The 13536-nt window shown below is 37.8% G+C and overlaps 2 protein-coding genes across 2 annotated transcripts; both read right to left on the reverse strand.

The window, feature by feature from the left end:
• Positions 1-178: 178 nt before the first annotated feature.
• On the reverse strand, positions 179-5317 carry LOC111789428 (fumarate hydratase 1, mitochondrial). The gene is made up of 17 exons (XM_023670198.1): positions 4987-5317; positions 4736-4853; positions 4476-4625; positions 3838-3948; positions 3522-3605; positions 3066-3164; positions 2896-2946; positions 2763-2812; positions 2558-2639; positions 2366-2460; positions 2211-2277; positions 2033-2083; positions 1689-1784; positions 1389-1487; positions 1247-1276; positions 1097-1162; positions 179-549 (listed from the first exon to the last, which is right to left on the reverse strand). The coding sequence occupies exons 1-17, from the start codon at positions 5124-5126 to the stop codon at positions 463-465; spliced, it is 1476 nt and encodes a 491-aa protein (XP_023525966.1). The 5' UTR covers positions 5127-5317; the 3' UTR covers positions 179-462.
• A 584-nt stretch (positions 5318-5901) lies between these two features.
• Positions 5902-12480, reverse strand: LOC111789255 (kinesin-like protein KIN-14I). Its single transcript, XM_023669973.1, has 18 exons — positions 12345-12480; positions 12120-12263; positions 11816-12037; positions 11639-11707; positions 10839-10904; positions 10681-10764; positions 10460-10591; positions 10233-10314; positions 10057-10152; positions 9472-9645; positions 9287-9393; positions 9020-9198; positions 8201-8362; positions 7859-8112; positions 7610-7773; positions 7315-7512; positions 6311-6828; positions 5902-6199 (listed from the first exon to the last, which is right to left on the reverse strand). The coding sequence occupies exons 1-18, from the start codon at positions 12471-12473 to the stop codon at positions 6052-6054; spliced, it is 2928 nt and encodes a 975-aa protein (XP_023525741.1). The 5' UTR covers positions 12474-12480; the 3' UTR covers positions 5902-6051.
• Between the last annotated feature and the right edge of the window lie 1056 nt (positions 12481-13536).

The raw sequence follows: 13536 nt of genomic DNA on the forward strand, positions 1-13536 counted from the left end.
AATATTACTACTTTAAACTACAATTGATACAGATCCAGTAGCAGAACGGGGCATTAGCTTAATTGGTATAAAGTGTAGTCTAGAGGTCAAATTTTCTGAGTTTCTACTCTTATTTGCTGTTAAACTTGTAATAATAATAACAGCAATAATAATAAACATAAAAAAAGAGAGCCATCAATGGATGTAAACAATGACCAATTGTCTACAAAACATATTATTAATTTGCTTTCGTGAATAAAACTCTGGCAAAATTTTGACAGAACAAGATCACCACATTTTCCGCTGGAAATACAAAGGCCAGCCTGAGGGGAAATTTTCTTCTGTGGTTTTTTTTGTTATTATCAAGTTCAATCCTCATAAAAATGGATTTCTTATTCCTTCCAAGGGAAAAAATGAGAGTTACCTCTTCAAATTGGTTTTGACGAAACAATTATCCAAACACAGAAGAAGCTTTAGCTTTTATCAATCAGATGGACCAATCATTTTCTCAGGTACCACATATTTATCAAAATCTTCCTCGCTTAGAACACCAAGCTTCAATGCAGCTTCCTGCATAATCATATATACAAAAACCACCCTCGTAACCAACAATCAAGCCAATAAAATTTATGTTTGAATCCTAATTTTGGTCCGTGTATTGTTATAGTATATTCCGTTTTGGTCTCCAATTTATGAAATGTTCTAGTTTTAGTTACTTTTAACTTCTAATAGTTTGTTTCTATTTCTCAATATATATATATATATATATAACTATTTTAATCCTTACCGTTAATCTTTAATCATTTTACAAAGAATATGAATTTTCAAAGACTCGACATCTAACCTACGGCACGTGACTTAAAACGCTTGGTTGTGAATACATCTTATTCACCTGTATGATGTATTCGTTAAATTGTTTTATTTGAAATTAATGACATGACAAGGAATAAAAAGGGTGGCTTCTCCTGTATATTTTTTTAATTATTTTTTATACTCAAATATTAAATATTTAGTTGGCGGCCACTACGACTTGAAAGCATTCTCTACAAGTGCTTTCTTATTTAAATTCTAAAGAATAAAGATGAAAGTTCGAAATGGGATTTGAACCTATTCATACCTTCAAAGTCGAACCTTCCTTGTGGGCTGTCTTTGCAACTGCAGCAGCATTGTCGTAACCAATTTTCTGGAGACAAGATGTAGGAACATGCTATCAAACAAAGTACCAAGCTTAAGGAAAATGCGAGCTTTCTAATTGATGAACACTTACAGGATTCAAAGCCGTGACGAGCATAAGTGACTGCAAGGCCATCGAATTTACATGCAGGGATAACCAAAGGAATCATCAGCCAAAATCTTCGAAGAAAACGGGGTAGTTAACAGTATTTTTCAAATATTAACATAAAACTAACCTCACGGAGTAATTTCGAAATTCTTTCACTGTTAGCTTGAATTCCCCTCACACAGTTCTTTTCAAATGAAGCAGACGCATCCCCTAATAATCTCAATGACTGCCAATGAAGAGGCAGCATGGGAGATGAAGGTTAGATGAGTCCAGAATTTTTATCTCTCTCTCTCTCTCTCTCTATCTATATACACACACACACACATAAATGAATCTCATACCACCAGGAAATAATTTAGTTCCTGATATCATTATTGAACATAATCTCTAGAAATAATAACGGTGAAGGGATTATAATAGAACTTACATGCAAAAGAGCATTGGCGATCATTGGCTTAAATACATTAAGTTCAAAGTGACCATTCGACCCGCCAACAGTTACTGCCACATGGTTTCCCATGACCTATAAAACAAGAAAAGTTGTGATATCATTCATCCTTTTTAAGTTTTAGAATGACAATATAATACATATATTAAACTAGTCTCTGAGAATCTGAATATGCATATATTGCACAGGCTTATTGAATAATTAACCAAAAAATTTTGGGAACTAATGAAAGCCAACAGAACGAGTTTTGATTGCATCTGTACTAACTAATCCTCTTTCAGCACCCCATACTAAACTACACAAGAAAGTAGAAAGTACTTCACCTGAGCACAGACCATAGTGAGAGCCTCGCATTGAGTGGGGTTTACCTTTCCCTGAAACAATGAAATTGTTTAGGTTACACAAGCCCAGACATACATGCACGTGTCCCCAAATACACAGTGCTCCCAAATACAGAGACAGATATGGAGATAGAGATCGAGAGAGAGAGAATAGTATTACTGGCATAATACTACTGCCAGGCTCATTTTCGGGAAGAATAAGTTCACCAAGACCACAACGTGGACCACTGTATGCATGAAATGAGGGGGGAAGTATTAGGTAGAGAGGAATAATAAATAATAAAGAATAAAGAGTCAAAATTGATAAATATAAACCTTCCCAGCAGGCGTATGTCATTGGCAATCTTCATCAAAGAAGTAGCAACTGTGTTAAGAGCCCCACTAGTTTCAACAAAGGCATCATGTGCAGCCTGGTAAAAAAACAAAAAGTTTTAACATAAAAAGTGGTTCAAGTGTGAGTGAATGCAGCACCAAGCTGTGAAATAAAAAAAATACTAAGAGACTAACCAAGGCTTCAAACTTGTTTTCTGCTGTCACAAATGGCAAATTTGCTTCTTCAGCTACTGCTGCAGCTATCTTCACATCAAATCTGAACAACAGACAGCGCCAATCTCACAATAAAAAAACACTTTCATCCTTCTGATCTCATAAAAAACGTTATCCGAAAACTAGATAGCTTTTCTTATTCAAACGAATTCAATAGAAAATATACCCTTTCTTTGTGTTCAATCCAGTTCCAACAGCAGTTCCACCTTGGGCAAGCTGCACAGATGAGATTCTGAAGTGTCAAAACATAAATAGCCAAAAGAACCAACAAAATACCTGGAAAGATTACAAACAATAACCTGATACATTCGAGGTAGAGTGCACAAGACTCTGTCAATACCATACTTCACCTGCAGTCCAAGTGCACACCAATCAGAAAATTATTCATATGCGTTGTACCCTCTCTCTTCTTTTCAATAGTCATTAGGAATCCAAAACTTCCATAAGCACAAAGAGAAAGCGGGAATACTTGTGTGGTATAGCCACTGAATTCTTGCCCAAGAGTTAATGGTGTTGCATCTTGAGTGTGAGTGCGTCCAATCTTAACGATGTCTTTGAATTCTATAGACTGTTTGAATCATAACAGAGATACAAGGAATTACAAACTTATGAAAGAGCAAAGGGAACACAGAATGCAAGGTAGCTGATGGAAGCATAGCTATACGCATACGTTACTACCACACAACTCAGTTAAAAAGTGCTGAATCTAACAGAATTTTACGATCATCTCCAAACTATGTTAAGACCTCCAATGTTTCCAATTTTTACACATTCATCTTAGTTCATGCAATCAAACAAACATGGCTTAACTTTACAACTCAAAAAGGCATGCGTAAATAACTTAGGCTCGGATCATCTACAGCATGTGAAGATGCAGACAATAAAATTGAAATTCTGGGTAACATAGCTCTCCTAAATATCAAACCTTCGAGTATAGTGATGAATGCAAAGTTTTCAATTTTGGTATGAATCTGGAATTAATTTCTGTTGCAGCTGCTATGTGCATTACCTGTAATAGGGAAACAATATAAATCAGAAGGGCGGAGGAAAAAAAAAATCTCGTCAGGTGAGGCAAGGGTAGTTTTTTCATGGTCAAAGTAGTTAAGCCACATAGTTTGGCTATTAAAATTACAAAGGAAAAACAAAGAAGCTTGAGCGAAACTGCTAAATTTTATCGCTTAGTTATAGAATCAGAGTCGGAATAGCAATAGAGAAAATTACTTGGGAAAGAAAAAGCTTACAGTAGGGAATGTATCATTAGAAGATTGTGACCGATTAACATGGTCATTTGGGTGCACAAACTTCTCACCACGTTTATGACCAAGGATCTCAGATGCTCTGTTGGCAATGACCTGCCCCATAAATAAGATATTCAGTACTTGTAGAGCGTGGAGATCTGTATTAACTACCATTCTAATGATCATCAACTAACAAAAGACATTCTAATAACTAAGAAGATTACTTCACAGATAAGACCATCTTCATTACAGTGTGAACATAACATTTATGGGACACTTCAAATATTAACAAAGGAAATACTTTCTTTTCTTTACACAAGAGATTATACCTAAAGAAAACTAGGTGAATTTGACTCATAACGTAGGAAAGGGAGGGGGGAAAGAAGACAGCTGACATCTTACAAGATCTTAAATTTAACCATCAAAAGTAACTAATAGTTTGGAAGCTGCCTACTACACATATATGGTACTATGTAAGAAGACAAACATGGCATAGAGGTTGTGACATCATGCTTAAGATAATTTCCATGGTATCCAGANTACTTCTAAAAAAAACCAAAGCATCGTCTATATCCAAGATATTGAAAAGGAAACCATCAGCTACAACACCTCATAATCAAAACAAAACAGACTAGCCTAACCTCATTCGCGTTCATATTACTCTGAGTGCCACTTCCAGTTTGCCATACAACTAGTGGAAAGTGATCATTCAACTTTCCCTCCGCTACTTCTTGGGCTGCTTGCATAATAGCTTTCCCAATGGTTGGATCAAGACCGTATTCCATGTTTACCTACAAAAATAGACTCGCGATGAACAGTCCGACTTTGCCTCAGTTGCAAAACACAAGCTGTAGCACAGAGAACTAAACATCACATTCCGCCAAATTTGAAATGAATAGACCTTAGCAGCACACTTTTTAAGGACGCCAAAGGCACGAATTATAGGATCAGGCATTCGCTCACGGTCTCCTCCAATTTCGAAGTTCTGCAACGATCTCTGCGTTTGAGCTCCCCATAATCTAGAAGTCAAACAACATATTTCATAAAAACTCATTCCCCTACCATTACCACAATTTCCTCAGGAAAAATCGAACACACAAAGCAATTACTAGTAAAGTAAATCCAAAAACCAGATGAACGAGAGAAACGAACCTATCGGAGGGAACGTTGATCGGTCCAAACGTATCTCTTTCCTCGCGAAAAGCCGTGGAGTATGATCTAGTAGCGTAACGCGCCATTCCAAAGAGTTGCGAAGACGAAGATCGCCGGGACAGAACATACAAGGCCGCCATTCTTCTGAGCTAAAAGCCAATATTAGTTTGGGGAAGAAGAATGAGAGAGCGATCTTGCAAGTACAAGAGCAAACTCTGTAACAATGATTATGAAGAAGATGGAATCCTCGATGGGAGGAATGGACGGAGATAAGGCGCCGGAAGAAATGGCAGGTAACGTCACAGCTTTCGAGGTGTCTGTAAAAGAATACCGAAATGTTTGGTAAGTGAAAACGGAACTAGCTTTCATGGCTGCGCGCCTACCTGAGATCGGAATTTTCTTCCTTCGGCCCAATTAAACGGCCCAATAACGGCCCACCAAATCGCCAAATCACACATTTTTTTCCCTAAATTAATAAAAAAATTCATAAATTTTATATATTGTTTCCAAAAAAATACTATTATTGAATTTAAAAATATTTTTTTAATTATTTGAAAAGTTCAATAATATTTTTGAAACAGGTAAGATACTCTTGAAATTTAGACCAACTTCTCTATCGAAAATAGTCATATACAATAAGACAGTAAAAACAGGTAGATAGTTGTATACACGAGAGAATTATATCAGTTAAAATTGTATATAATAAACCGAACCATAAATACGTACTTCTGCTATCTGTATTTCTGTATGTAATGTCATTAATATAAACCTTTAGCCAAGTTTCTGTAAGCATTTTCTCTTATGTTCTTATATTTTTCTTTTGTTCTTCTATAATTTTTTGTATTCATCTAGATCGAGGGTGCGTTTTAGGGTGAATAGGGTGAAGTAACTCACAATCAATACAAAAGAAAGAAATTAAAAAAGCAACTGTAATTATTGCTTTTTTTTCACTGTTACAGTAATTAATTACAACAAACAAAAGGGATAAAAAATGGAAATCAACACTCCCTCACACGTTAAAGAATAAAAAAAATGATTTTAATTTTTAATTTTTAATTTTTTTTTTTACTGTTTTCTATTTCCAGTTCTGCGTTTATCAGCAGAAGCAGGCTGTCGTCTCCCATTTCTGTGGAGTGGAAGGGCAACCCCATTTGATGATATCATCTTCTGTGAAGGTGAAGGAGAAGGGCTCATTGAAGAACTCAACTTCTTGCTGCTGCATGCAAATCATCAAAAACATTCAAGAATTCCATTAAAACAAGCCATAATATGAAGACAAGAAGAAGAACCATAGCTAATAGCTATAGAAGAACAGTATGGCTACCTTAACAATTCTGGGCTCTTTAGGGGCTGCTGCTGCTGCTGCTGCTGCTTTCCACCACCGTTCGGCTTCTTCGTTTTCGATCCGATTCCGTTGCCTATGCTTGCAGCAAGTTTGGAGTGTTTGAATTGCCAGAGCAAATCTGGCTCAGATGAGTCGCTTGTTCCTGCATCGTCTATATCATCATTCCCAATCATGTTGAATCTGTTAGCTCCTCCTGTTAGCATGCTGTATCCTTGTTCTGTGTACAGTTTGGAGGAGTCTTGAAGGTATTTCTGGTAGAATATATCATTTAAGTGACCATTTTCTGCTTCCCAGCACCCCTCCTCCTCCTCCAATGGATTCTCAACTCGGTTCATGTCTATTACTTTGTCAACCCACTCACCTGAGGCCGTGTCTTTATCGTCCTCGCCGTAGTTCAGGCAAGGGCTACTAACCGGCGGCCATGGTGGTGAGTTAGCCAACAGCTCAGCCATGTCAAAGCTTTGCCTCTTCTGTCTCAATGCAGAGTTACTGTGAAACTGGACCATTGACATTAAGGTACATTTTCAAGTTAGAGTAATGCAAACCAAATATAAAGGCAGAAATCATCTATCAAATGACCGATGGTGTTGGGAGGGAGTCCCACGTTGGCTAATTAACAAGGGTATAATTTATTTGAGGGCTCCAGAGAAAGAGTCGTGACTCGGTTAAGGGGAGCCTATTTGAGGCAACCACGTCCCCTTTGGTATGAAGTCTTTTGGGGAAATCAAAAGCAAACCCACCAGAGTTTATGCTCATAGTGGACATATCATACCATTGTGGACGTTCGTGATTCCTAATAACACATCTGAAAAACACTTACGAAATTTTTCACTAAACTATATTTTTATAGAAAGGTTTTGGCCAATAAGTGGCTCATTGGCACAGAACATAGTGTTTTCCTGCATTTCATCTAAGCAAAGAATGATCACAAGAGCTATGTTGACTATTTTGAACAAATGCCTCATTTGATAGGGAAGAAATACCTCGATGTTGCCTACGTCGTCCATAGGTCGACGACGGATAGCATTTTCGACCAACACATCGGCATCCTGACTTCTAGGCAGGCAAGGTGATAACTCACTAGCTTTTGCCTTGAATTTCTCTGAGTTCCCAGAAACATGGAGCTGGATTTGTTGTGGTGTCCCCTCTTTCCTCGCAAGTGCTGCCTTTAAACTTGCAATCTGAAATGCAGTTAAGTTTCCACTTGATAAACACGAATAGAAAAAGCTTGCAAAAACATGCTTAAAGATTAGATGAGACCAAATGTCAAATCAAAACCTGTTCTTTGAGCTCTTTAACATCTGAAGTATCCTTGTTGACTCGAGCAGAACCGAGTTCGACCGTGGCAACTCGCTCTGCAAATTTAAGCGTGCTTAACGTCTCTCCAATAGCATCAGGTTCCGGGCTTATATGAACAAACATCAATGTCTTGGCTTGCCCACCTAAACAGATACAAAAAAGTTTCAAATTCTGAGTCAACCTAAGAGGGAGAGACAGATATATATCCTATGTAGACTTTCATCTTACCAAGTGAATCTTGAAGAAGTTGTGTCAGTTTGCTATTTCTGTAAGGGACATGGGGATTCTTCTGTGCAAGAGAAGCAATCACATCACCTAGAGCAGACAGAGATTTATTGATATACTGTGCCTCTTTCAGTCTATCTCCTGTCACCTCAGACTTGTCAACTCTTTCACTTCCTGCCAAGTCTACAAGATGCATACAGCCACGGAGAATGGCTCCAGATGTCAAATCTTTTCCTTGTACGTGAACAGTCAAGCAACTACAAAATGATTTGAATGGAAGTTAGCTTGGTGGCTGGTGAAGCCATACACATTCTCAATGCTACACAAGATATATGGATATCTTACCTATGGGAACGGCTACTACGGTCGTTTAGCGCTGTCGCCCCTACGGCACGGTTCCTTTGGCCAAGGTTCATAAGGTTAATGACATCTGAAGTTGATGATACGCTTACAAGACTAGCATCTGGTACACTAAGTCCATTTTGAGAACTATTGCGGATTTCTAATGTAAAAATAGTTAAGGAAAGCATTTGATAGAAGCATCATAAAAGTATTATTGAATTTGTCTAGACTCTGGAACTATAAACAAGGCAGGTTCAACTTTTAAGCTGATAGTGCATCCAATTGAGTATTACTTAAGTGTATGTGTAACAACCCAAGTCCACCGCTAGCAGATATTGTCCTTTTCGGGCTTTCCCTTTCGAACTTGGGACACTAGGCAGCGGGGATAGATTGGGGGGTCTCAAATTGATTGGAGAAGGAAACGAGTGTCAGCGAGGATGCTGGGCCCTGAAGGAGGGTGTGGATTGTGAGATCCCATATCGGTTGGAGAAGGGAACGAAGCACTTTTTATAAGGGTGTGGAAACCTCTCCTAGTAGACGCATTTTAAAATCTTGAGAAGAAACTCGAAATGAAAAGCCTAAAGAGAACAATATCTGCTAGCGGTGGGGGGTTTGGGCTGTTACAAAAGACGCGTTTTAAAATTTTGAGGGAAAACTCGGAAGGGGAAGTCCAAAGAAGACAAAATCTACTAGTGGATTTGGGCTATTACAATATGACTTGCAATCGCCAAATTCATCAACTACTTGGTTTTCATGAACAGAGTGCAATAGGATGCAAATATAATTAACTCAAGAACAAACAAGATTAATTGTGAAGGATATCTTTTATTAGTTCCATCAGTGACAAGAAGATCCCGGACTTGCTCGTTATAAATCTCAATCATCTGAACAGAAACATCATAACGATAGGTCTCCTTTCTTTGATCTGCTATAAGGAACAAATCTCCCAATGCTCTATAATTTACTCCTTGGCTCTTCTCTGTTAGCTCTTTTGGCCCAGTCTAAGCATGTCAATGAAAGAAATGAGCACATATCTGAATTTCACACGCTCTTTCTTTTAAGATGTAAATTTAAAGTCCTTATACATACCATAGTAAAAGTTTTCCCTGATCCTGTTTGTCCATATGCAAAAATGCAAACATTGTATCCATCAAGAACAGACCGAATGAGTGGCTGCATATCGGCGAACACGCCCACTGTGATAGAAAGAGAGCACATTGTCAAAATATGTGTTAAAGAATTCATGATCCTTCAAAAATTTAAGTTTCATCAACCTTGTGTAGCAGATGGACCAAATACTTTGTTGAAGCTGAAGGATCTCTGTCCCTTCCCGTGCTTCGATGGGGCGTTAACAGTAATATTTCCATCTTCTATGTGATCCACAACACTTGAATAATTTGATTGACCAGACAAAAAGGGCCTAACTCTGCAGTAAACTCTTATGCTACCTGGTCATCACAAGACCCAAATATTTATAATCCTCAACGTAAATGTAACATCCAGATATTGTCCTCTTTGGGATTTTTCTTTTGGGATTCCCTCAAGGTTTTAAAACGCGTCTACTCGGGAGAGGTTTCCACATCGATTAGAGAGGGGAACGAGTGCCAGCGAGGACGTTTGGCCCCGAAGCATACTTTGGTGGATTGTGGGACCCCACATCGGTTAGAGAGGGAAACGAAACATTCTTTATAAGAGTGTGGAAACCTTTTCTTAGTATACGTGTTTTAAAATCTTGAGGGAAAGTCCAGAAGGAAAAAGTCAAAGAGGACAATATCTGCTAGCAATGGGGCTTGAGGTATTACAATAAAATGCACAGAAAATCGAAAGCTTTAGCTTATATGACCAGTGATGCAAATTACCCTTGAGATCCTGCACTTGATTGTATAGCTTACGGTTTTCCATGAGAACTTTATGATATCCAGAAGCAGCATGAGCAAGACTATGTACATGCATACCTACATAAAGAAAAAGCTCAAAATTAGAAGTGAGATAAAAAGCTATCTACTCCCCGATGAAATTTGTCCAATAATCCTACCGAGGTTGTGGAACTCTTCACTAAATTTTACTTGCATGAACTGCATTCCAACTTTTGCAGCGTGTAGTTTATGTTTTAGATCCTAAAACAATAATTTAAAATTAGTATGAACATGGTGAACGATAACTAAAAACAGGGTTGAAGTATACAAACTCGATCAAAAGGTCAGAGACTTGAATTCCTGCTCCTAGGTGTTCTTGAAGTTAAAAAAAAATGTTACTATATACCTGAACGTCCTTTTGTTGCCGATCGAAAATCATTTGCTGCTTTAAGAGCAGGCTCTTTGACTGCTCCTCATATATACTGCTTCCATGGATAAGTTCATTCTTTTCCATCGCTTTGGAGTTAAGTTCCTCTGCCTATAGAAAGAGTGAACAGTGATTCATAAAATTCAGCAATACTCCATTTGTAGGCTATGTGAGTATAACAAAAAGGATAGACTCCACACCCTTTTAGCACCAAAAGCTGATTTGAAGAGCGACTTGTTGCCCAGTGATGGAGCAGCAACCACATCTTTTGGGTTTGCTTTTGTCTGTAGTGTAGAACAGTAGAGAAATAAACAAACTGTGAAGCCATAAATGAAACAAGATTTTTGAATCTACATACCAGTTCAAGGCTGGAAAAGCGATTCTCAACTTCATCCACAAGCTTGCTGAGCAATGATTCAACCAACTATAAAAAGATAGAGCATATAGTTTAGAAAAAGTTGAGGACACGTTCATGTAACACAAAATAGAACATTAAGCTAGTTATGTTCTAAGACCAAGCATTGTGGAGGATTGTTGGTGGGGAGTCTCACATCGGCTAATTAAGGGGTTGATCATGGGTTTATAAGTAAGAAATACTATCTCCAACGGTAATGAGGTCTTTTAGGGAAGCCTAAAGCAAAGCCATGAGAGTTTATACTCAAAGTGGACAATATCATACCACCGTAAAGAGTCATGATTCCTAACATTGTATCAGAACCATGTCCTTAACTTAGCTAAATCAATAGAATTCTCAAATGTCGAACAAAGAATTGTGAGCCTCGAAGGTGTTGTCAAAAGTGACTCAAGTATCAAATAACTGGTGTACTTTGTTCGAGGGCTCCAAAGAAGGAGTTGAGCCTCGATTAAGGGGAGACTGTTCAAGGGCTCGATAAGTCTCAGCAGAGGCTCTATGGTATTACTTTGTTCAAGGAGAGGATTGTTGGTGGAGAGTCTCACATCGGCTAACTAAGGGATTGATCATGGGTTTATAAGCAAAGAATACTATCTCCTTTGGTACGAGGCCCCACAAAGTCATGAGAGCTTATGCTTAAAGTGGACAATATCATATTATTGTAAAGAGTCGTGATTCCTAACCACACCAACTCATTCTAGGAAGAAAGCTACTGGTCAAGAAACCAGAACATTTTCGGTCATTACCGTAGGGATTTCTTCAGGTCGTTTATCCGTCAAAAGTGCACGAATGAGCGAGGAGCGAGAACTAGACTGCTACAATGAACAATTGACAAGAAACAAACACTAGAGTTTAAAAGAAGCTTAAACAAAATAAACATGAGAAACAAACAAACAAACAAACAACGTAAGATTGAAACAAACCACATTGGAAGGATTGAAAGATTTGTCATTCAAAGAGGAAGTTCTAGACAAGGAATTCGTGAATGGTTCTGAATTCTTCCTCACAAAGGACTTAGTAGCGGAGACAGTAGCAGGTTTAACATTCCCACCGAATTTCCAAACTCCATAGCCCCCACCACGTTTCCACTCGCCATAAGATTTAAGTGCAAGAACAGTATTAACAACTCTAGCAGACGTACCTCCCTGAAAAAACAACCAAAACTTATCATCAAAGGACCCTTTTCAAGAACTCAATGACACTTTTTCTTCCTCTCTTTAAACATACTTGCTCTAGATCAGATGCCTCAAACGTAGGAACTCCCATCTCCTGTATAGCAACAAGGAAATTCCTCACATTCTCAAAATACTGAAATGCTGAGAGCGCAGCTCCATCAGGGATGAGGGCAGAATCGCAAGGACTTTCAACCACCTAACAATTGTTTTTGGGAAGAACACAGATGTGAATTTGGCCTAAAAACATTAAAACAACCCAAATTTGGATTTGGCTCACCTTAGGCACAGCTCCTGGTTGAACCTTATTCAGTACATTGCAGAGAATAATCCCACTTCTTAATCCAAGCCTAAACTCTTCCTCTGATGGTTCAGCCGGCAAATCTTTAGCTGCAACAACTCCGATCATCTTTCTCAGCCACNAAAAAAAAAAAAAAAAAAAAAAAAAAAAAAAAAAAAAAAAAAAAAAAAAAAAAAGGATCGCAAATTCTTATCATCCGTTTCTAAATATAGTAATAAAGATACTCAAATTGTTCTTGTTGGTAGAATGTATATTCAAACATCTTTCTCTTTGAAAATCGATTTCCGAACTGATTCATCCGATTCCAAAGATTTGGGAAAAAGAAGATTAGAAAAAATCAGAGTTACCAGCTTCCTCTGCTCTTCGAGATTCCAAATCGAAACCTCCTCCTCCATCACCAAGACGATTTCCATGTTGTTGAAGAACATCTTCGACCACAGACGCCACTGAAAACAACATTGTTCTTTCCATCTTTTTACACAGAAACAGAACTCCCCGAAAAGAGTATCAAATTCTATACCCAATTTCAACAAACTGCATCAGAATTTGGGCTTCTTCTGGAATCATAGATCCGCAAGAAAAAACGAGCAGAGTGGCGATCTTCTGTTGAAGTTGTTGTTGGTGGTGGCGGTAATGGAAAATTGGGTTGATGGGTAATGGAGTTTGTTGGCATTTCTTTGCTATCAGTTCTTCATTGCCTCACGCTTTTTTGCTTTTGCTTTTCCTCTCTCTCTCTCTCTATCTGTAATTCCTATGCCTTTGATACTCTGTACTGCTTTTCTGCTTTCCGAAGCTGTATCCGAAGCTGTATCCGAGCCTAGTGCTAAGCCTCCACCTAACGGCTCTTTAACGCGCGGGCCGGCAATTCTTTTAATCTTTGTTTTTGGAACTAAATGGGAATTTAAAATTGAGACGTCCATGGTGCTGATTTTTTTGCCGCACCACGTGTCACGTGAATAATGCTGTGATTTTGCCACGTAGGATTATTTCCTTGCAATTAATTAATTTGTCGTTTTTAATTTTTAAATTCAATTTAAAATTTTATATATAATAGAATTTTTAATTTTATATCTAAATTATAGATTTAACCTTTACAAATTTAAATTTTAATTAAGGACTAAACTTATAATTTAATTATATTTAATACATCATAACTTTAGTCCTGTCTTAC

Source organism: Cucurbita pepo, chromosome LG02 (assembly GCF_002806865.2).
Source record: "Cucurbita pepo subsp. pepo cultivar mu-cu-16 chromosome LG02, ASM280686v2, whole genome shotgun sequence".
NCBI lineage: Eukaryota > Viridiplantae > Streptophyta > Magnoliopsida > Cucurbitales > Cucurbitaceae > Cucurbita > Cucurbita pepo.

Bases quoted from the DNA above. Each gene is read 5' to 3' on its own strand.
- LOC111789428 (XM_023670198.1), bottom strand. From the start codon at position 5,126: ATGGCGGCCTTGTATGTTCTGTCCCGGCGATCTTCGTCTTCGCAACTC. The intron at 2,461-2,557 runs GTTAGTCTCTTA...TTTTTTTACCAG, and splicing joins AAAACAAGTTTGAAGCCTTG to GCTGCACATGATGCCTTTGT. The intron at 1,277-1,388 runs GTTAGTTTTATG...ATGGCCTTGCAG, and splicing joins TTTCGAAATTACTCCGTGAG to TCACTTATGCTCGTCACGGC.
- LOC111789255 (XM_023669973.1), bottom strand. From the start codon at position 12,473: ATGATCGGAGTTGTTGCAGCTAAAGATTTGCCGGCTGAACCATCAGAG. The intron at 10,765-10,838 runs GTATGTAGATTC...TCTACACTACAG, and splicing joins GCTTTTCCAGCCTTGAACTG to ACAAAAGCAAACCCAAAAGA. The intron at 10,153-10,232 runs GTAGGATTATTG...TTCTTTATGTAG, and splicing joins TGAAGAGTTCCACAACCTCG to GTATGCATGTACATAGTCTT.